Source organism: Pantherophis guttatus, chromosome 5, assembly GCF_059756535.1.
Source record: "Pantherophis guttatus breed Tessera chromosome 5, ASM5975653v1, whole genome shotgun sequence".
In the NCBI taxonomy this organism is placed as follows: Eukaryota; Metazoa; Chordata; class Lepidosauria; order Squamata; family Colubridae; genus Pantherophis; species Pantherophis guttatus.
Genome location: NC_142067.1, coordinates 105,884,799 through 105,909,696, shown reverse-complemented (window position 1 = coordinate 105,909,696; position 24,898 = coordinate 105,884,799). Strand labels below are relative to the sequence as shown.

Genomic DNA, 24,898 nt, shown 5'->3' with positions numbered 1-24,898 from the left:
ACAATTAACCAGTGGAATGGCTTGCCTTCAAAAGTTGTTGGTGCACCATCACTGGAGGCTTTTAAGAAAAGTCTGGATAGTCATTTGACTGGAATAGTATAGGGCAGGGGTCTGCAACCTTAAACTCTCAAAGAGCCATTTGCACCCATTTCCCACAGAAAAGAAAACACCAGGAGCCACAAAACCCTTCCTGGGCCTGACTATTTCTTGAGCAGCCACAAAACTAGCATATGTAGTTGAATTAAACATTCTGTTTTCTTCTGAAACTTTTCTTTTCTTGGATTTATCTATGGTTGGCCTATCGGGGGTTAAAAGCTCAATAAATCATGTGCCGTCAGGTGTTGCGCATTGGTGGTTGTGACGCATATTTTGAGTGACAGGGAGCCGTAGCAGAGGGGGGAAAGAGCCACATCCAGTTCCAGAACTGCAGGTTGCTGACCCCTGGTATAGGGTCTCCTGTTTGACCAGGTGATTGGATTTGAAGACCTCTAAGGTCCCTTCCTAGTCTGTTATTCTGTTATCTGGTTGCTATCAAAGACATAACTCTTTGATTCTCAAAGATTCTCAAAGAGTCTCAAACCATCAGTAGCTCTCCAACTTTAGAGATTGTTCTTCTGTGAACTGCTAATTCCAGAAACTGACTAGTTAGTAAACATTTTTACGGCATGAGATATACATTATTTCTCCTTTACCTCCTGAAATTGTCCAAGAAAAGCCAGAGGTTTTATGTAACCTTGGCAATTTTTAGTAAAAAGCACCAGATTTTAAGATGAACTTGGCAAAAATGGCATCTAAGTTGATAAGAAGATATCAACTTAGATAAGAAGCAGGAGAACAAAAACAAATCAGGCATCAACTGAAATAAAAAAAAATAGTAACAGAAAATAGAGGTAGTCCTCTAATTAAAACCCATTGCCAAGTGGCTGCTCAAAGTTATGATGCCCACCCCTGAAGCTTCCTACAGCCCAATGTCAACGTTACAATAGCAGCACCCACTCCCACAGTCATGTGATCCCATTTTGGGCACTTGGCAACTGGGTTGCCTTTATGGTCATTTGCAACATTCCGTGGTCACGTGACCATGATGTTTGATTTTGATTTTGATTTTTGATTTGCTGGTTCCCAGTGTTTATTTCCAGTTTCCAGCAAAAAAAAAAAAAAGTTCATTGGGTAAAATGGATTTGCTTAACAACCATGGTGCTTGCTTACTGATTGCTGCAAAAAATGTAAAATCAGGTCCAATCATGTGGTGACTCACTTAACAACTACAATATATAACCATAATTCTGGGTTTAATAACGTTAGTAAGTTGATGACTACCTGTGAGGGATTTAAAAAAAAATAAAGTGAAGGGAGGGCTAATGTATATCAATAATGTATATCCTATCTGAATCATTGACATTGTTTACTATAAATAGCACGATCTCAACAGCAAAATATAGATTCTGTATTTGAAATAGAATATAATCGATCTGTTTTTAAAATAGATTATAATCTATTTCTTTATTATTGATTTGTTTTTACTTGGTAGTTTTTAAAATCTACAGTAGTTGTAATATCAAATATTTGATGGAGTTATAATGTTGTATGAAATAATCTTTTAATTCCGGAGATTGGAAAGAACTTAATATAACAACAACAGAAAATATGTGAAAGATCCATGCTCCCCTCACACCTGCACTAACCATTGTAGCTCCTGAAAACACAGCTTTTTTAATAAAACTCTGCTCAGCAGGGGAATAATAGTTTTCACTATCTGTCAAAGCTTCATTTTCTTGTGCTCTGTTTCTGGCTGGCCTTCAAAAACTGCCTATATCTTAGCATTCTGCTATCTCTTATTTATTAATTAATTACTCTATGTTTGTCTGTATATGTGCGCATATCTCTGAAAAAAGCACAAATGTGAAACCAACCTTTATGTATAATGATGGAGAGAAATCTCAAAACCAAATAAATAATCAGCTGAACTTGATCTTCTTTTATAGACAGGTCCTTTCCAAGAATAGCACCTGTTTGTCTATTTGACTCAATAATTAAAACACGCAGTTAATTCTTGCATGTGTAACCTTTCTTCCAAACCGAACATGTGAAGGAGGGAAGATTATAAGTTGTCAAGCACTCCCCAAACCCCCAGCAAAGGCAGAGAGAAAGATTTTCCGCACCCATGCTATATTTTAAACACACTTGACTAGATAAAAATAGTGTTTAACTTTTGTCTTCCTCATGAATGACAATAATACATTGATCCCTTCAATCAGCCAAAGGAACAAAACATGGGAAATTGATGAATGACTCATTTCAACATATGCACTGTATTGTATATACTGACATCCCCAAAGTCTAGATACTACGAATGCTAAATAAAACAGCACAAGCATGCAATAAAAAAAAATCAAATGAACAATTTTAGAAAAGCATTTACAATCATCAGAGAAGCTGCCCTGTGTCTAAACTGTGACATAGCAGTTTAATCTAGAAAGTAGAATGTTCAGACAGATAAGTATTGGAAATTTCCTAAAGCTCTTTTAAAGGGAAACCAACACATGAGAATGGATAATCATTTGTACCCCTTCTTAGCCTATGTCTAAAGAGCAAAAGCCCAGCCTTCGTTGTATCTCAGAAAAATTAAATGGGGCCTGAATTGGTGAGTGTTTGGATGGGAGACCAGCCAGGAATCCTCAGTAAGAGCTTCACAATAAAACTATAGGTTTCCACATAATTGTAAATAAAACTTCTATGGAAGTATGGCAGCGGTCTCATAACTGAATGTCCAATCAGCTATCTAGCAAGTCATGGGCAATCTTGCACAATATGTTTAATATTTTGCATATCAGCACCACAATTGCAAGAGCCCTGGTAGCGTAGCAGACTAAAGCACTGTTATTAACAACAGCTGCCTGCAATTTCTGCAGGTTCGAATCTTACCAGGCTCAAGGTTGACTCAGCCTTCCATCCTTTCTAAGGTAGGTAAAATGAGGAGCCAGATTGTGGGGGCAATAAGCTGACTTTGTATAAAATATACAAAAGTATGAAGGCTATTGCTTAACGCATTGTAAACCGTCCTGAGTCTCTGGAGAAGGGCGGCATATAAATCAAATTTAAAAAGGGGGGGGGAAAGCTTTACAGGACCGCCTACTACCACCAATAGCCTCCCACCGGCCAGTATGCTCTCATAGAGAGGGACTCCTCCGGGTGCCGTCAGCCAAACAGTGTCGACTGGCGGCCCCTAGGGGGAGAGCCTTCTCTGTGGGGGCACCTACCATCTGGAATGAGCTCCCCCCGGAGATACGGAGGATCCCGGATCTGCGCTCCTTCCGCCGTGCTGTGAAGACCTTTTTATTCCATCAAGCGGGCTTGGCCTAATCTCTTCCCTTTTTAAATATGTAAATTTTAATCTGTTTTTAAATTATTGGGGTATTTTAATTTGTCTGGGCCAAATAATTTAATTTGATTTTATCGGGTTTTTAAATTTTGTGTATTTATGTATTTTATTGTTGGCTGTTCACCGCCCTGAGTCCTTCAGGAGTAGGGCGGTATACAAATCAAACTAACTAACTAACTAACTAACTAACTAACTAACTAACATCTACACTGATACAGGGCAGAGGCACTTCTTCCAGTATTATACCTAATTCTGTTCAAGACAAAGCAAGACAAGGCAAAACAAGGTGGTTTGGTAGAGGGATCACTAATGGTCAGGCCATTAGTGATCAGAAGGTACCTTGGACCATTCCTCTCTCCAGGCGTTCTTGGGGATAAACTGGTAGATGTTAAATTAATAGCTGTTTTCTAAGTTGACATGATAGCTTATGTTCTTAATGGCATTGGCTGTATGTTTGGGGCAATTGTTCTGCTACAGAATAAATTTGGGGCCAATCACACTGATAGTATAGCATTATGAATAAGTATCTGCTGGTATTTCTCAGCGTTGAGGATGCCACTGATCCTGACCAAATCTCCAATACCATTTGCAGAAATGTTTTAGAGGAAGCAAATATTCATGCTTCGCAAGCATGTTTGAAAAGTGTCCGGTCATGGCTGGTCCAGCAACAGCTGACTTCTCACTGTTTTCTCCTGCTGTCATCTGACTACACAGCATGAGTGGCTTAATTAGATCAAGCAAGGCTAGGACAGAGACAAATTGAGCAGAGGTAGAAGCACTACTGGAGAAGAGGGTAGGGAGGGATAAAGCTTGTTGAAAGAAAAGCTCAGTAAAAATCATAGGGAAGGTAGTGTCAACTGCAGTGGTGGGTTTCAAATAATTTCACCACCGGTTCTCTAAAAATGTGAGTGTGTACGTGAGCGCACAGCTTCTGTGCATGTGCACGGCTTCTGCCACACGGTGAGGCTCTGGGGCAAGGCCAGAGTGGGGGAATGGCACGTTTCCTGACCCAGCCGAAGCAAATGGTGAGCGGGAGGAGGCTCTGGGGCAAGACTGGAGCCAGGGAATCACACGTTCTCTGACTTGGCCAAGGCAGGCGGAGGCTCCGGGGCAAGGCTGGAGTGGGAGAATGGTGCATTCCCTGACCCAGCTGAGGTGAATGGTGAATGGGTGGAGGCCCCAGGGCAAGGCCGGAGTGGGGGAATGACGCATCTCCGGGCCCCAACCCAAGGCGAGGGGTGAGTGGGCGGTATGCTTATCTTTGGTGAACAGAGCGGGTGAGGTGTGGAGGCAAGGCACGGAGATTACCTGGGCCGCATGGTGAAGGCAAGATATATAGGGGGGACAGGGCGGGGGGCAGCCGATGGTGCGATTTGCCAGTTCTCTGAACTGCACAGAATCATTACTACTGGTTATGTAGACCTGTACATAAGGCAGGCATAAATGTGGTAAATAAACTCTACTCCATAAATTCAGGCAACTTTCAGAAACACATATCTATTTCTTTTTATTTCATGCATTAATCCATGCACTTGCCTATGTATTCCTCTTACCTTCCAAGTTGCAATCTTTCATATGTCACATTGGGCACATAAATATTGATTTCTAGTATTCATCTTGGCTTTAGTTAATCAAGATATTCACATAATTCTTTTTAGTAATACAAATCATATGTAGACTAGGGCAGGAGTCACCAACCTTTTGGACCTCAGGGACCACTAACTTAATAATTTTAAATCCCGTGGACCACTAATGTGATCTGCCTAATGATCAGCTGGGTGGGCATGGCTAGGTGGTCATGTGACTGGGTGGGTGTGGCCAACTTTATATCACTCACATCGAGGGACGTCTCACTGGCCTCCTCTCACCCCTCCCCTCCTAGCCACTCTTCACCTGCCTGCCTGGGCTCCTTAGGGTCCCAACAGGAAGCAGTTGTTGGAGCTAAGCAGCAACCACGAGAAAGAGTTGGCAAAACAGCTCAGTTCAAATTGGATCTGGCCAAGAAGGCCAGCAAAAGCACCTCACTGAGGACTAGGAGCATAGGCTTTCCAAGCAGAGGGAAGAGCTGTGGGAGTGCAAGGCCAGGTACTGGCGCCTGGAGGCTCAGCGGGCTGAGATGGTCAGCCAGTTCCAGGATGTGATGCAGTCCCACTGGAACAAGGCCCTCCATCTCTTTGCCACCAGCAGCACTTCCCTCCAGCCTTCGCCCAAAACCTCACACCAGGAGGCTGAAGCAGACCCAGGTTGGAATTTTTACCCCCCTCTGACCCGCACAAATATTCATTGCACATATCCGGCCCAGGGGCCATAGTTTGAGGACCCCTGATTTAGTGCAATATTTTTCTGCGGACCACCAAATTTTTCTCATGGACCACCAGTGGTCCATGGACCACCAGTTGGTGACCACTGGATTAGAGTATCTGTCTTAACTGCAAGCCATAAACAGCATTTCCTACCAAGGTAAGAATAATATCACTCACTATGTCTACTATAGCCAGTATGTCAGAGGTTCAACCATACCCAAATTTATCCAAGGCTTGATCACATTAATTTTTATAAACTAGGATCTTTAATCCAGAGACTAGCTTACAACCAACATTTGGCTCCTATATTTCCACAACGTGGAGTTAAAAGTAATTAAGGTGCTTGTATTTTAGAAAAATATAAGATTTGCAAGTGAGATGTAATCTTCTGTATGATTACATCTATTTATGTTATAAAAACCTCTAATCTAAATGCTGGCATATATAAAATAATGTCTAATGAAAATATTTTTTAAAAGACTGATTTATGGTTTTACCAATGTTTCTTGCTTGTATTCTGTAGAATCGTCTTTAAACATTAGTGTGTATTTTCCCCCCTTTTATATTGGTTTTCTGTTCTCGTTCATTTTTGCTCATCATTTTATACTTTTGAATAAAGATGTGACTTAGAGCAATAGAAGAAGATTAAGGGCTTTAATACTCTAATTTTGCAACAACATTGAATAGAATTGTGTTGTGCTGTCATGAATGTTCTTTGAGCCCTGAAATATGCTGGAAATGAAGGCTGATTCATACATTATTATCTGAACAGCTTGAAGCTTCATAGTTATATGCTGCATATGTATCTTCTTCATTAACCTAAGGAAACTTACCATCCCTAGGAAACTTATTTTTTGTTTAAAAAAAAAACACTAGAAGTTAATCAAGCATTAAGGTTTAAATCTCAGAAAATACAGAGAGAAAGAGGGAGAGTTCCTATCAAATTGTAATGAAATCATTTATGTAGAAACATAATTATTTCTTATTTCTCATCTGTTTTATTCAGATTTCCATTTGCTTCCCTCTTCCCTCTTCAATGTGACTTTCTAGAAGAAGTATTTAACCCCTAAGTTAATCTTAAATAAAAGTTAAATTGCTATATTATTTGTCTTCCCTAATTGAAACACGTAACACTGAATGAAGGTTCATGATTTCATCAATGGCCACATTCAATTTCATAAATATTGAACTTTATCTTTAGGGAGGTGGGAATAGCTCTATTTTTAGTACCAAATCTGCCATTTAAAATACCTCCAAATTAGTCACCCATCACTAACAAAAGTAAACCAGTCTGGGGACTCAGTCTACACGGTTAAGGAGAACATAGAAGAATAGGATTGAAAGGAATCTTGGAGGTCTTCTAGTCTAACCTCCTATCCATGGCAGGAGATTCTATACCATTCCAGGCAGATGGCTGTCTCTTCTTGAAAACCTCAAGTGATGGAACATCCATCATTTCTGGAGGCAAGCCGTCCCACTGATTAATTGTTCTTACTGTTGAGAGATTTCTTCTTAGTTCCAGATTGTATCTCTCTGTAATGAACTTTTACCCAAAACTTCTTGTCCTCCTCAAAGGTGCTTTGGAAAATACATTGACCCCTTCTTATCTGTGACAGCCCTTAAGTACTGGAAGTTTTTCTTTTCTGTGGTACTGTGTTAAATTGGGAGAACATGATGACCAACATATTTAGTCATCAGACGTTATAATCAATAGCATCTCATGTTGGAATTGATAGTTGCAGAGGTCAAAGAAAAACAGGAACGAATTCTTAGTATCTGTGGTGCACAATACAGTAATAAAATCATCCCAATTTTAAATTTTTGAGAGTTCATAGACAAAGCCACCTTGTTTTATTCAATACAATATTCATTCTATCATATAAAAAATACCATGTAAGTTGCTACAGAAATGGGCCCAAATGGAGCACCTGAAAAATGAACAGGAGATATCAGTTTACATGTAAAATAGATTACAAGGACTATATCAAATGATCACTGAAATGTAATAAAAACCTATTGTGTTTGTTGAGACCTTTTGTGATAGCCTGAAATCTTTTGATGTAAATTATTTCACTCAGTGATGCTATTAAACTCATTGTTCCAAAATGCTCACTTTGAGATTTACAATAGAGTGTCCTGGGAGGTTGAAATGGTCTGACATTAATTTGTCCTTGTTTTGAATCTTGATGTCAAACTCATCTTCATTCATTCTTTTGCACAGTTGTTTCATTTGTTTCACATGGAATCCAGAAAGACTTTGCTGTTAGATGATGGCATATATCATACAGTATTAGAGAAAAACCATGTGAAGGAGCTTCGGAATTTATATGTGACGGTAAAGAGGAGGGAGCAAAGAAAATATCTGGGTTAGTTGCAAAGTTGCAGCTCACAAAAGATGTGCCCTTTAATAACATTTTGTTAGTCAGAAAAGCTCCTCTTGACCATTCCTGATGTTTAATTCATAAATGTTACAATAGACTGCTCAGGAAACATGGTTCTGGTTACTCTTCAGATCAAATAAATCTTTGCATTTTTGCTAAAATCAATTCTGTATTCTGCCTAGGTTCCTTGGAGAGACAAGGTAGCACATAAGAAAATCAATACCACCATCTCTCCCAGCGTCTAAAAACGGTCAATGTGTATTAAATTCATCACATAAACTGTTTTTTTGCACTGTACAAGTGCATGATTGGTTAGCAATTTTCCTTAATTTTAATCCAAATCTAACAACAAAAATGGTAATATTCACAAAACAATGTGAGAATATTTCAGTCTCTCAAGTTACTTGAGTTTAAAGTGTCCATTCAAAGAAAGACTGCTTCTGAACTACTGATTATCAAAGATTCAACATTACTATCTTGCATGTAGAGAAAATTGTGAATGCTGACTCTTTATAAAGAAATAATTTCTGTGTATATTTTCATTCCCTTTGACTCTTACTGTCTGAAAATTCCCCATCACTGTATATGCCATAATTGCAACTCATCATAACATTTATGCTGGTCTACAACTATAATAAAGATTTCATTGATTTTCAACAACACATACTTTTGATTCTAACTTTAGTTATTTTGTTGCAGAAGTAATTCATAGTTATCACCCTAAATTTTATATTTATTATTCCTTATGAATAATGCTGTTAATCTACTAATTTTCCATTATTATAGTATATTATCATTATACTTAAATAGAACAAATTTGTCATTTCACATATGTATATGGGTTATTTTATTACATGAGATTTACATATAGTACCTTTTTTAGTGAAATGTACCCCTGCATCAATAAATAAAACAAAAATTACTAATTATGTTTATCATTGGATACTATAGTAAAAAGTCAATAATCTACCTGCTAGGATTAATTCATAATTACTAGTTCATTTGCCTATAATTTAATAATGTTGCATGCCTCTTTTCAAATATCCTTAACTTCTTAATAATTTGTGGAGAGAAAGCTTGATATTCTTAGTTCATACTGAGTTATGAAAAAAATTGAGTTATATCATCTTGATCTGTAAATGTAGATACAGGGACATGAAATCATTCTACCTGTAACCATTTGGTTGCAAACCAACCAAGTCCCATGAGATGAGTGCATTTCTTGATTTGATAAGAATGGTAATAACTCTGTGGATTTTAAAAGTAAATGTGACCTTTTGTTATTAAAAAGTGAGTGGAACAAGCGTCAGATGAGAATGCCTCAGTATCTGGAAAACAGCCAATAGGTGAATATTCTGCTGGCTGATTAAGGAAATTACTTACAATGGACTCAAAATTAAACTATGGTAACTTGTCACCTAGAGCATAGGTTTCAATGTCAAACAAGTAAAATATCTCAATGATGTCAACAAGTGACAGAAATAACAAAAAAAGAAAAATGAAAGCTGTATGGAAGAAAGAGCTACAACAGAATATGCAAATATTAAACCAGGGCATAAATTTCATGTGTAAGCCAAATGTAGAAACAGAAATGCTAAAAGGACAGATAAGATTCAGAAACGTGAAAGGTAGACTAGATCAAATAGTTAAGGTAAGATGGATAATAGAGAATGCTTTCTCTATAATGTCTCAGAATTACTTATTATCCCAGCACACTAGTTCACCTTAATATATTTTATATTCTGAGGTAATATCTAGGTTTTTATATCCGCCATACACACACACATACACACAAACAACCCAGAATATAAAATATATTAAGGTGAATTAGTGTGCTGGGATAATAAGTAATTCTTCTGAAAGATGTTTCAGCTTCTGAAAAATCTGAGTTTGGAAAAACAATAGTTCAGAATTTGAAAGGAAGTGAGATAAGGAAGACTATTCTCCCGTATCTGTTTAATCTGAACAGTGAATGTATGATAGAATAGCAGGGTTTGGAGAAATTCTGCTTGTGCTTTGATTGTTTAGTTAGGATCCAGCTGATACAAAATGTGCAGGATAACCCATCAAATTAGAATAGCCCAAATTCTGAAGTTGCTGCAATGGTTACTAATATTGTCAGCTTCCAGTCCCAGCACAAAGAGCTGGTTACCTTTGAAGACTTGCTCATAATAGAATACCTTATGCAGGCTTGATATTTTGGGTTTAGACAACTTAGAACTACGCCAGCTTCCGTTTGACCTAAGCATAGTACACAAAATTATCTGCTACAATGTCCTACCTGTCAATGACTACTTCAGCTTCAACTGCAATAATACACGAACACACAATAGATACAAACTTAAGGTAAACTGCTCCAAACTTGATTGCAGAAAATACGATTTCAGCAACAGAGTGGTCAATGCCTGGAATGCATTACCTGACTCTGTGGTTACTTCCCCAAACCCCCATAACTTTAACCTTAGACTGCCTACTGTTGACCTCACCCCATTCCTAAGAGATCTTAAGGGGCACGCATAAGCACACCAACGTGCCTACCGTCCCTGTCCTACTTTATTCGTATCCATTTCATGTATTCGTAATCATGTTTATACTTATATCTGTTATGTTAGTCATGCTTGACAAGCAAGCAAGCAAACAAACAAACAAACAAATAAATATATCACACAACATCTTACCAGAACTGAATTTTAAGATCTGGCCTGGCCATCAGAAAAAGACCTATTTATGGAAACAACCTCCTTGAGAGGTATATGGTGACAGGTCTTCTATTAGTAGTCTCTTTTCTCTTTCTATAGTTACAAAGAGTCCCTATCCAATTGGTATTCTGTAACAACCCAGAACTGTATTGTTTCAATGGGCAATTGTTAGATTTAGTAATAGGGCACCTATGAGGCTTTTCTTCAAATAGATATCCCCATTGCTCATGGACCTTATTGATTAGGACAGGCTATAGATATTATAAAATAAGTAAATAAAATATCAGCATCTATTATAATCATTGTTAAAACAAACAATGGTAATAACTAATACATTGTAGATGCTTTAGATTGTAAGAGATTTCTCTTTAGTGGAAAGACCAAAAAACCCACTCCTTTTTAAATAGCAAATCAAGGATCAATATTTGAAAACCAGTAGGTAAATACAGAAGACAAACCTATAATTTTTTCCAGAAGTTTCAAAGGGCATTCCAGAATTATCTTCAATTACACTGTAGAATTTACTTGCTTCCAATAAAGACCTCGCTTTTAATGAAACCTAAAGAATTGATTGCGAATCTCAGTGTCACTTTTCTAAAAGTTTAATGTTGAAATTATAACGCTACAATTTCTGTAAGAAATGCCTGCACTGCTTTTCTCTATAAAATATACAAATTTCCACATTTAACATTTTGTTCTAACCTGTAACACCAGAATGATCAAGTGAAACATTTTTTTTTCTTTAGCTAATTGCTTTATTTTATACAAATGTGGGACACAGTTCAGCTAACACTTTTTCAAACTACGAATAATCAGTTGAAGCTGCAACCTAGTCAGCTAAGTAGCTTTTCACGGCACAACTAATATGGGTTCAATTCTACCCCTGAAACAATTGTTCAGTTCACCAAGAGTCTTTATAATGCCATGTATAGCGAAGAGGACAAAGTTGCTCACTATCCAGTATATGTTAACACACCACTTCCTCACATTTTGCTGTCAACCTTTGGGACTGATGTTTCCTGAATAAGAATATTTATTACTTAAAATATTCTGCCATCCCTAAGTGGGCAAGACCGCACCACTAACTATCTGTTACCAAAGCACGAACACAATAACAAGCAAAACATCAGGTCAGCACACAGTTGTTGCAGATATAACACATAGTACATTGTTATTATAAAATATGAATGAGAAAGATGAATTCTTCATATCTTTCAAACTAAGCATATTCACTCCCTACTGAGTGCTAATGGAATATTACTTTCACAAGTTACATGATGCAGCAACATGAAGGATGAACTGAATCATGAAACAATCATGAAGAACTTTTGAGCATCAGGTTTACTGAATTAGAACTTTTGAGGTCCCAAGCCACCTGCTGATCCTTGCCATTTAAAGTAGCAGGCCAGGGAGGCAATTGAACAGGTGGCAAAGTCTACATGATGGATTGCTCATCAGGCAAATCTGAGCCTCATTGTTCCGCTTCATTTGTTTCCCAGATAACATTAAGCAAGCAGCCAGCAGTGCTGGGGAACTGCTCTAATCTAAAACAAATATTTGACTGTAAACTAATGTACATGCTTGGTGAAACTAAATTGCTTCCACAAAGGTTCATTTGTGGAAGCAGTTTAGTTTCACAAGGCATGTACATTATGATTATCCTGGAAAATCCAAGTAACCTACCTCTGCCAGAACATGGAAGGTGTGAATCTCCTTGGCATTTCCTAAGGCTCTCTTCAGGGGAGATAGGGCAAGAAGTTGGATGTTCACACTTCTTCCCCGTCCATCCAGTCTTACAGTCACATCGTCCACAGTTACACTGGCCATGACCTTAACAGCAAAACAAACATACATATTTCACCTTTATCTCCATACAGTAGTCTAAAATCTCTGAGCTTCTGCATAAACGTTTCTTGAGTCAGTGGAATTAACACTACCTACCTGTTTGCTACTGTTTCTGTGGATTGTTTCATACTTGTAACTTCTTTCAATGGCCTTTTATATTTTTTCTTCTGGACCAAGGAGACTTTGGGAGCACACACATATATTCTCATATCTTTGCACATAGCCCGACTTCTCAAACATCCTGTATTTAGCACTTATGTAAATTTTTAAAATCTTTTTCATCTTATAGCAAACTGATACAGCAGTAGGATAGCAACCAGAAGTCCATCACAGTTCCAATATATGAAACCAAAGATCTGAGATAACTCACTATCCAACAGAAGACAATATCTGAAGCCCAGGGTTGAACTGTGGAGTTCTTGGTGTTTTCTGAGTTTGTTTGCTTGCAGATCTTTCATTATCCAGGGATTTCATTTAGTGAAAGACCTACAAATAGTCAAGCTCAGAGAGCACCAGGAACTCCATAATACATTTGTATTAAAAGTCCAGCAAATCAAGGAGAAAGGTTCTGTCTTCCTATTTAAGCTATGGGGATTTAAGACCCCCCTTTTTTAAAAAAAATGGTGGTTGGTATACTTCCTTCCCTAAAATTGACACAGTTTAGAGACCTAGCCAAAACTAAGATAGGTAAGAAATAAGCGATTTGGTGTCCCCTAGATGAGGAGTTTTCAAACTTTTATACGCCACAGAACGTGTTAATGTAAAAAAAAAACCCCAAACCTTGAACCTCCTGATTCGGACCTCTAATATATAAAAAATTGCATCCATCTGCATACAGATGAATTCCCCCCCACCTTTTTTTTTTTTTTTTTGTCCTTAATCTCTTATGGAACTCCATCAAATTCTTGTGAAAGAATTATTTGAAGACTATCTCCATCCTGCTAGCTGTACTGGCAGAGGGCTGATATTCTGAAACAAATGAAGGACACAGTTTTGTATAGTTCAAACTAAGAAATTCACTTAAAAGCTCCTTGGGAAATTTATGTACTCTGCTTGAGTTTCATGATGGAAAAAAGCACGTAGAAGTAGAAAATAATAAAATGAAACAAATGAATCACCTTCTATCACATTCCTAACTTGTGTATAGAATGATAAAAATTTACGTAACTTTTCTTCATAGGAAATTGGGGTACAGGAAAGTGCATTAGACCCCATTTCTTATTTTTTTCTAATCCTTAGAATCTATGAGAGAGAGAAATTATTAGAAGGAGGTTTATTTCTTCCCAGCTGGAGATTTTGGTAGGATCTCTATATCTACTATTTAATTCTGATCTGAAGAAGACAACAATCAAAAATTTGGAGTGAAATGAAATATTGAGAGTATAGGAATCTCCAATGGAAACTCCACCAGGTACAATTGAACAATAGGGTTTCCAGATTTTCAGTATAAAATTTTTAAATTAACCCCAAGTTCTTCATTTAATTCTAGGCAAGCACCTAGATTTATAGACTGGTTTATTATAATTTCCAGATGGTTAATTTGAATACATTTTTGCAGACTTTATTTCCTCCTTGTTTTCTTCTTCATAATTGATAAAAAAAAATTCATCTGACAGGCACTGGCTCAGTTTGTTCTAAGCCAAAATAATTTCATCTACTTGCTTCCTTCTGATTCTTCAATTGCTCCATTGGTATTTGGCTGGCATGAATGCAATGAATATGGGTTGTTAAGGATGTTTAGAGAGCCATTATGGTATAGCTAGTTGTGATGGACTAGAAACTGAGTACCTCTGAGTCTTAATCTTTTCCCCCTCTGAGTGACTTTGGATCAGTTGCTCTGTCCCAGCTCATCCCATCCAATTGGGTTCTTGTGGGGAAAATAGAAGGGACCATTTTATCTGCCACCTTGAGTTATACAAAATAAAGGTGGGTAATAAAAGTTTGTCCACTATTTTGGACATAAAGGAGGAAAAGTTGCAAGATACTAGACTCCATGCTTTTAGATTTTGTATTAAACACCACAATGTACCTACATATATTATTTATTTTTCAAAATAATATAGCTGCCCATCTTAAAAAACAAGGGATTCTGGGTAGCTGTTCAGCATTGAAGTTGTAACTGCTAAATGGTACTAACTTTGGGTCCTTGGTACTCTCTGAGCTTGGTTGTTTTCTTACAGATGTTTCATTCATGACTAGATAATAAACATAGACCTAGAACTGATGATGTTACTTATTTGGGTAATGAAAGGCCTGCAAGAAAACAACCAAGCTCAGAGAGCATCAAGGACACCACACATCAATTCTGAGCAACAAATATTCTCTTTTATAGGTACTAATCTGACCACTCAGGAGGATATGAATTCATATGGCAAAATACAGATCCAGACACCAGATCACTTTCTGGAAATCTTGTGGAGTGAGATCATTTTGTTCCTCCACATGAAAGGGACAAAGGCAGGAAATGACAGAATGTGGGATCATGTCATCATGCAATCCTATGACTTATGTATTTGTATCTGAAGTCAGGACACAAGTTTATAATTGTGGCATAAATAGGATTTTAACAATATATGCTATTATTTGAGCTCTGTATTATTAGAGTTTCCACTGTAAAGCATATTAAATCTTCCATTGAGATTACATTAAGTCCTTAAATTATTTCCTTTACCTGAACAGAAATCATCGGAATATCGATCATAGGCTGCCTTGCAGTTGCGTTCATCACATTCACAAGTATCTCCATGAATATCGCCCCAATCTCCAGTTGGGTCAACATCGTGACATATGCATTCTCCACATACACAGGTTCCTGCAATAGGAAAAGTTGATATTTAACAGAATCAAAGAAAAACCAACAATTTTATATTTAAATGAAATATGACAAGGCTGGGCAATCTTTTCATAGCTAAATGCCATGAAAATAAGTCTTGCATTAGCCACAAGGGTATGTTAGTGATGCAATACTCCAAGGAAGGAGAGATACAATTTTTAAAAAATCTTTCTGCGTATATACTGTATATTTTAGATAGGAAGAATTTAAACTGAATTATTTGGGTTTTAGAACCTTTTGTCCATATATTCACTGAAAAATCAGAACTCAAGAAAAATCAGCAATTGGTCTCCACATGTTAACTACTGGTATATTCTGGGAACCTTCAAAAACTGAGGGTCTATCCAATGTTGAGAACTGTTATTCTGATCATGTATAACTATTGACTGAGCAGATGTGTTTGAAATGGCTATTTCAAGAGGAAATTTATCATTCCTGAACACGTTAACATTTGCATTTAAAAAGGGTGGATGCAGGTGGATTCTAAATCACAATAATTCAGTCTTGATTATCTCTTGGGTATAATATATGGGTGTGGCTAGGTTTGCTTTCCTGAGTTTATATTTTCCCTTATCCTAGGTACCATAAGTTCAATGACTCCTTGTAAAGAGCACTACCTTCAGCTCTTTGGGATCTTTCTCCAAAGACCCCTAGGACTACCTGCATACTCAGATGACATTAAATGGACACAACAGCCAAGCTTGTTTGTTATTATTAAACACCCATGCTCAGTCATTCTTCTCTGTGTGCTGTGGCTTGGTATCTGCTGTAGGTAGTATCTTTATCATTTACCATGCTGAGCAAATGCAGTGTGCTGGGGTCTTCTGCTGTGATCTTCTCCATAAACAAACTTTAAACAAATCATGGTGATACTCCATAGTTTGTTCCTGCTGGAAGTCCTGGGAACATTGTGTTCACACAGTGTGACAGGCTATTACACAAGCTGGGGACTACTGTGTCCATGCTGTGCAGCTCAGAGAGAGGAGCAATTGGAGAAGTGTATATCCTTATATCTAAGCCACATGGATTGCTATGTTGTGCAAACAGCCCTAGAGAGTTTTGGGTATGCATACTGCATCAGAGCCACTAACACTCCTCCCATCTGGTCCTCAAACAGCATGTCTTTCTATTCCTGCCATTATCAAAGAAAAGCCTTTTACACAAAATGTTGTTAACAGAATAACAAAATAAAGAGTTGGAGGGGACCTTAGAGGTTTTCTAGTACAACCCCCTGCTCAGGCAGGAAACTCTAAACCATTTCAGATAAAGGGTTGTCCAACCTCTTCTTAACAACCTCCAGTGTTGGAGCACCCATAACTTCTTGAGGCAAGTCATTCCACTGATTTATTGTTCTCACTGTCAGAAAAATTCTCTTTAGTTCTAGGTTAGTTCTCTTCTTATTTTCCATCCATTGCTTCTTGGTCTACTTTCTGATGCTTTGAAGAATAGGCTGACCCAATCTTCTTTGTGGAAGCCCCTTAGATATTGGAACACTGCTATCATGTTCACTACCCCACCCCACTCCACTCCGGACCTTTTTTCATTAAACTAGACATCCTAATTCCTGCAACCATTCTTTATATGTTTTTTCTCTAAGTATCTCTAAGTATCTTTGTAGCTCTTCTCTACACTCTTTCTAGAATAGAAGAATAGAATTTTTTATTGGCCAAGTGTGATTGTACACAAGGAATTTGTGTACATATGCTCTCAGTGGACATAAAAAGACAAGATGCACTCATTAAGAATCATAAGGTACAACACTTAATGATAGCCATAGGGTACAAATAATCGATCAAATCATATTAGGAATAGTCAATATAAATAGTAAGGATACGAGCAACAAAGTTACAGTCATACAGTCATAAGTGGAAGGAGATGGGTGATGGGAATGATGAGAAAATTAATAGTAGTGCAAACTTAATAAATAATTTGACAGTGTTGAGGGAATTATTTGTTTAGCAGAGTGATGACGTTTGGGAAAGAACTGTTCTTGTGTCTAGTTGTTCAGGTGTGCAGTGCTCTATAGCGTTGTTTTGAGGGTAGGAGTTGAAGCAGTTTATGTCCAGGATGTGAGGGGTCTGTAAATATTTTCACAGCCCTCTTTTTGACATACATGTCCCCAAGGCAGGCTGGTAGCAATTGTTTTGTCCACAGTTCTAATTATCCTCTGAAGTCTGTGTCTGTCTTGTTGGGTTGCAGAACCAAACCAGAAAGTTATAGAGGTGCAGATGACAGACTCAATAATTCCTCTGTAGAACCATATCAGCAGGTCCTTGGATAGCTTGAGCTTTCTGAGTTTGTGCAGAAAGAACATTCTTTGTTGTGCTTTTTTGATGACATTTTTGATGTTAGGAATCCACTTTAGATTTTTTTTTTCCAATTTTTATTTATAAGTACAAATTAAACAGAACAATGAAACGTACAAAACATAAAAACATATAAACATCCATTTCAATACATGTCCAGTTTGTCGCAACTATAATATACATTTCTCTTTGTATTTTGACTCTTCCTTTTTTCGTCATTCCCTTTTGTCTATCTAATATTGATCTTTGTTGACCTATGTCTGTTCTTTGTTTCCATCATATTATATTTGGTCATTTTATTTACTTCCTATTGCTTCATCTCTTTCCTATCTTTCAACCAACTATACCACTTTTCCCATACTATGTAAAAGTCATGTTCTTCCCTATTTTGTAATTCCTTTGTGAGTCTATCTAATTCCACACATTCCATAATTTTATTGATTACTTTATCTGGTGTTGGTATATCACTACTCTTCCAGTGTTGTGCGTATAGTATTCGTGCTGCTGTTATCATATGTATAATTAAATAGGTTGTTTCTTTTTCATAGTATCCATTCACTATGCCTAATAAGAAGCTTTCTGGTCTTAATTCTATCTTTTGGTGTGTTATTTCCTCTATTTGTATTTTGATCCTTTGCCAATATTGTTTTGCCATTGGGCAGGTCCACCACATATGGTAATAGGTGCCTTTGTGGTGGTTGCATTTCCAACATGTTGATGGCGTGCCGGGGAACATTTGCCGGGAGTCCACTTTAAATTTTGCAATATGGTAGAACCTAGAAATGTGAAGGTCTCTACTGTTGATACTGTGTTGTCTAGTATTGTAAGAGGTGGAAGTATGGAAAGGTTTCTCCTAGAGCCCACCACCATTTCTACGGCTTTGAGTGTGTTCAGTTCCAGATTGTTCCGGTTGCACCATAAGGCTAGTTGTTCAACTTCCCGTCTGTATGCGGATTCATCATTGTCTCGAATGAGACCGATCACTGTTGTGTTATCTGCGAACTTCGGTAGTTTAACAGTCTCAACATCTTTTTTATATTGTGATGATCAAAATTGGATGCAATATTCCAAGTGTAGTCTTAACAAGGCATTATAAAGTAGTACTAACATTTAATGTGATCTTGATTCTATCCCTCAATTAATGCAGCCTAGGACTGTGTTTTTTTGCAGCTGCAGCATACTGCTGGCTCATATTTAAGTGATTATCCACTAGGACGCCAAGATCTGTCTCACAAATACTAATATTGAGCCAGATACCACCTATTCTATATTTGTGCATTTGGTTTTTCTTGCCTAAATGTAGAACCTTGCTGTTGTCACTAATGAATGAACCTATCTTCTGGAGTTTTGACTATTACTATCAGCTTGGTGACATCTGCAAATTTGATGAGTTCCCCTTCTTTCCCTCATCTAAATCATTGATGAGTACTGGGTCTAAGACAGAGCCTTGGGGTACTCTGCATAGTTCCCTCCATGTAGATGCAGTTCCATTAAGGATACACTTTGAGTGCCATTGGTCATCTGGATAATGCTGTTTAACCCCATTTTTCTATTCTATTCTATTCTAAGTTGTACGCTTCTGTTACAGTTTTCTGTAATACCCTAAATTTACAGGGAGTTTAACTTCTTGGATTAATAAAGCTGGGGAATGGATGGCATGTAAATAGAGGCTCTATTCTATCATTCTTCCCAGCCATAGGAATTCTCAGTCACTGAGAAAGATTGGGACTTCAGAGGCATTTTATTTTCTGCACTGCTGCACTTTTTAGTCATCAAGCATGCCAGTTAGAATATATTTGCTTTTTCTAACAAAAAATGGCTGGAATAGCCTTGTGCCACTCAACCATTTTAACGTACTGTATGAGCGCAAAATCCCTATTTAGAAACCCAAGATCTGAGATACATACTTAATACTAGCTGCATGCAAACTAGGAATGCTTAGATCCATTTATGTTTGATTTGACCAGATATGAATGTTAGTAATTACTACTGACTGCATGAAAACAAGAGAAGTTGAATATAAGTTGTCAATAATGCATGTATTCATAGTTTTCATTCAGGAACTTGAGGAAGTACTTCTTCCTCTTGTGTTTCCCCACATCAATTGTGAGGTTGCTTGAGCCAAGAGACATTAAATAGCTCAAAGCCTCCCACTGAACTTCACTCAACCTACCCTCATCAAAAAATTCACCGTCACTCATAGGGAAGAATGCAGGGATGTCATCATGTGAACAAAATACACACTAATGCCATTCAAAATAGAAACATGGGGGTCTCCAGGATATATGTCAGATGATTAAGTATACACAGAAATAATTGCCTGCTGCCATAATTATCCTTGAATCAGTCCATACGGTATCCCTTAAACATTTGACTATTTGGGAATTTCTTCCAATGATACTCCTTTCTTCTGGCCCACTTTCTGATCTTATATAGTTAACTATATTTTTAAAAATATATATATAATTAAAATAAAATATAGTAAAAATAAAATAATATAAAGTATTTTTTAAAGTATTACTTTCAATGAAATCATGACATTCCATCAATCATAAAGTTCCATGTCACCAAATAGACAAATAATTCATTTACAAAACTGATGTTACAATCTAGTGCATAGTTTCTAGAAATATGAGTGTGTGTGTGTATGTTTTCAATATTTTAGCCAGGGCTTTTAAATTGCCATATAATTAAAACGAGAGGGTTTTATAAATGCTCTCAAGATAATTAGATGCTCCTCATTTAGCAGAGTTTTCTCAATAAAGAGGTAGTAAAGAGATGAATTTTGAGATTTGCACTTTTGCTTTAATCTAATAGATCTGGACTTCAGTCAGAGAAACAACAGCTGATATTTTAAATATTTTCTTAGTGAAAACAAACATATTTTCACATTTTAGAAACATACAGTAGATCTATTTATGAATATTTTTCATCCAATCAAACTAAACTTACTTGAATGAAAATGAAATGATAAATTAGTGATAGAAATTAACATGTACATACAAAAGATTTAGACACAATTTTTATTTTGAGCAAAAGCTGATGAAGGCTAACTCTCTCATAATGAAATATTACATGTAAGCAGTGGTGGGATTCAGGCAATTTAACAACCGGTTTCCTGCCCTAATGATTTCTTTCAACAACCAGTGTGCCAAACTGCTCAGAAAGTTAACAACCGATTCTCCCGAAGTGGTGCGAACTGGCTGAATCCCACCACTGCATGTAAGGTCTTCTGAGTTGGTTCTGTTATGAAATCAACAATCCTGGGAACCATTTTTCAGGATGGCAGCAACACTTATCTACACATTCACAGTATTTAGAAGCCATATCCTCTCCATTGTTGAAATATCAAAAATAAAATGTAATGTCTCCATTACATTTGAGCCAATCAATATATTAAAATCCCCTATTGGCCTTCAGTTCTCTTTAATAAAACTTTAAAAAGTATGTTTTTTAAAAGTGGGTTGGATCTAGAGCAGACTTACCTAAATATTTATGCTGTAAGAGTCCAGAGTCAGTTTAAATTTCAGGCAAATAAATTTCATAGATGATTGATAGATAGATATATATTTAAACAGCATCATCAAATTACCAACTTGATAACAAGAATTCATATGTCTGCTCATATACACCAGAGGTGTTATTCAGCAGGTTCTGGAGAACTGGTAGCAGAAATTTTGAGTAGTTTGGAGAACTGGTAAATACCACCTCTGATTGGCCCCGCCCCCATCTATTCTCTGCCTCCCGAGTCCCAGCTGATCGGGAGGAAATGTGGATTTTGCAGTAACCTTCCCCTGGAGTGGGGAGGGAATGGAGATTCTATAGTATCCTTCCCCTCCCACGCCCACCAAGCCACGCCCACAGAACAGATGGTAAAAAAAAATTAATCCCACCACTGATGTACACATACATATATACACACACACTCACAGCAAACCATCAATGCTTCTCTAAGAAGAAAGAATATTATTCAATACTGTATTCAGCAGAGAATCTCATTGCTAGGGAGATTGTACAGATCTAACTTTATGCACAAAATAAAAATGTTTCCTGTAATATAGAGGGTAGAGGTAGGAGAAAGCCTGATCATGATACCATGTCACAACCTAGACACAATACTGCACCCAGAACAATTGATCTTCAATTAAGATCAATTACCGTATCACCTAGGAAATGTGAAGCCTCTTATATTCTCCTTTCTTTGCTTAGCACCTCTATTTGAAGATTCATCTTGCTTAGACTCTCTTTGTTGTTGGGCACTCTTCTACTCCATGATTGGAAAAAGGACCCATCAAGTGTGTATATCATATCTACACTGACATCCAGTTTTGCTGTTTCGTGAAAATATTTAAAAAGAACATGGAAACAAAAGAGGCCGAGGTCTGAAACAGCATCACCCAGTGCTGTTCCATACGCACTGATTTCACAATATCTGACTAACTTTCCTCAGAATAACAGAGTTGGAATGGACTTTGGGAGTCTTCTAGTCCAACCCTCTACTCAGGCAGGAAACCGTATACCATTTCAGACAAATGGTTGTCCACTCTCTTCTTAAAAACTTCCAGTGATGGAGCATTCACAACTTCTGGAGGCAAGTTATTACACTGATGAATTGTTCTAAGTGTAAGGTAATTTCTCCTTTGTTCTAGGTTGCTTTTCTCCTTGATTAGTTTCCATCCATTGCTTCTTGTCCTGCCTTCAGGTGCTTTGGAGAATAGTTTTGGCTGACTCCTACTTCGTAATTTTTCAGCAGCTTTCCTTCCCCAACCTGGTACCCTACCCAAAGACCAGCTCTTATGCATGAACACCATAAAGGAAAATATGTATGTGTATGGATCTCTGTCAGGGGTGAAATCCAGCAGGTTCTGACACGTTCTGGAGAAACGGTAGCGGAAATTTTGAGCAGTTCGGAGAACCGGTAGCGAAATTTTAAGTAGTTTGGAGAACCAGCAAATACCACCTCTGGTTGGCCCCAGAGTGGGGTGGGAATGGGGATTTTGCAGTATCCTTCCCCTGCCACGCCCACCAAGCCGCACCATGCCTACCAAGCCACACTCACAGAACTGGTAGTTAAAAAAATTGGATTTCACCACTGGTCTCTGTGCACACTCATCATAAATTACAGGTGATTGGTTTATGAGGAACATAGGGTGCTTTAGATATTGTTCAGCTATGTTGACCAGCATTTCTCCATGGTGCTCCCTTCCTGCCCCAGATTTTTTTTTTTTGCCATATTTCAATATATTAATACACTGGGGGACAAATAAAACATAAATTGGCATTGGCTCATGGTTAGTAATATCTACCCCTCTTTTTGTAGTAACAAATCAACTGAGTTTCCCCTAAATCCTGTAATTTTGGAAAAGTGCCAAAGGTAGGGAAAAAGTTAACTTAGATGATAACAAGGTGAACAACAAACCTCTGTTGCTGCAGATTTTGCCATTTGGAGAGGTACACTTCTTCTTGATCTCCCAGGGGGCGATGTCACATTGGAGTTCACATTTATCGCCATGCCAACCAGCCTCACAGTAACAGTTTCCACAGTAACACATGCCATGGCCTTATCCCAAAACATAATGTTGACAGTGAAGACTTCCTTCCAGAAACATACATTATTCAGTTCCTTTTTTGAAAACTTAAAGTTTTAAGCTTAGATGTCTGATCAATGGGTGTTATGAAAATTTGTCTAACGGGTGTCAGGTTTTTCTCAAAAACCATCATCATAAAAATCATAAATCATAAAATAGCATAATCATAAACATCATAATCACAAAATATTTATGAACATCAATTATATTTGAGTTTTGAGAGCCAGTGAGGTCGAGTGTTTAATCTCTGTCAAGACCCATCAAAAGCTGGCATTTTCTGGCCTTCTGAAGAACCTGTTTGATTTCATGTGAATTTATGAATGTGACACATTTTGTTCTGAAAGGGTGAAGTGTCAACCTGCATTTAATCAGAAGTTTTGGTTTATATGAGTTGAACTGTCAGGATGGGCATATTATAGATATTTACAGAAGTTATCAATACCTAATAACAAGGTATTGCCATTATTAAATATACCCTTTTTTCTTTTTTTTATTGACATTAAATCACAGTGAATTCTTCCTTTACAGCAGTGTAATTTTGACAATTACTAAGATTCCATTGCTGGCATCAGATCTAACCCAATATGTTTAATAAATGGTACATAGCTCACAGCTTTCTTCTGCTTTCGTTCTTTCGTTTTACTCTATGTTAAGAAGAAGCTCTGTTGAGTTTAGAACAATTATGGTTCTTGTATATCAAATCACAACTTTGCATGTTTGGGAACATTTACATTTTTCCTTACATAGTCTTCATTTTTGTGCTCTTTACTACTTATGATGTCTCCATTTTTTACCAACGCCCTCCATTTGGGGAATTATTCTAGATTAGACTGAGCAGTAGGTTTTAGTTTTAAAAAATCAGATTCTTTTAAACATGTCTAGCCTTTCATATGAATAATATGGATTTTTAAATTTAAAATTCATCATAATTATACAATATTTATGAACATCAATTATATTTGAGTTTTGAGAGCTAGTGAGGTCCAGGGTTTAAGGCTCCAGGCTAGAAACCAGGAATCTGTGAGTTCTAATCCCACTTTAGGTATGAATGCTGGCTGGGTGACTTGGACTTGTTGCTTTGTCTCAACCTCCAACATCAGGTTCAAACAACAAGTTGGTTGGTCAATTCTTATTGCAACCAATAGATCAATATTTGGTTGATATGGAAGAAAAAGAAAACCCTACTAGAAGAAGAAAAATGTTATTCGAGTGTAGAATCATTCCTATATTGATGGAACCATAGGGAGAGCTATGCCAGAGTAATGACTACAATCTTGTATCTAAAATCTCTTTTGAATTAAGCTCAGTGTTTACTAACCTGAGGGAGTACCACAACACAACAGCTTAATACTCTTCTTCAGAATCTGTTTGGGATTTCTCAATCTAGATTGCAGGGCTGATATTTCTGATATTTATCCAAATACTAATTAAGTTCAGTCCTGCTTTTTTTAAAAAAAATCCCAAATTCTAATTGGTGCTGCCACCTTGTATAAGTTCCTTTACTCATTGATCCAAGGGAAGTTATTTCTAGATTTTTATATATATGATTACCCTGCATATT

General features: G+C 37.2%; 1 protein-coding gene across 1 annotated transcript in view; it reads right to left on the bottom strand.

Annotated features, from left to right (window-relative positions):
• The window catches only part of ITGBL1 (integrin subunit beta like 1), a 167,320-nt gene that overhangs the window by 74,601 nt on the left and 67,821 nt on the right, over window positions 1–24,898 (bottom strand). The window contains exons 5-7 of the mRNA XM_034418138.3: window positions 23,169–23,309; window positions 15,282–15,422; window positions 12,449–12,595 (exon numbers count right to left, since the gene is read on the bottom strand). Of these exons, the coding sequence (XP_034274029.1) occupies window positions 12,449–12,595; window positions 15,282–15,422; window positions 23,169–23,309 (429 nt within the window). The remainder of the gene's footprint in view (window positions 1–12,448; window positions 12,596–15,281; window positions 15,423–23,168; window positions 23,310–24,898) is intronic.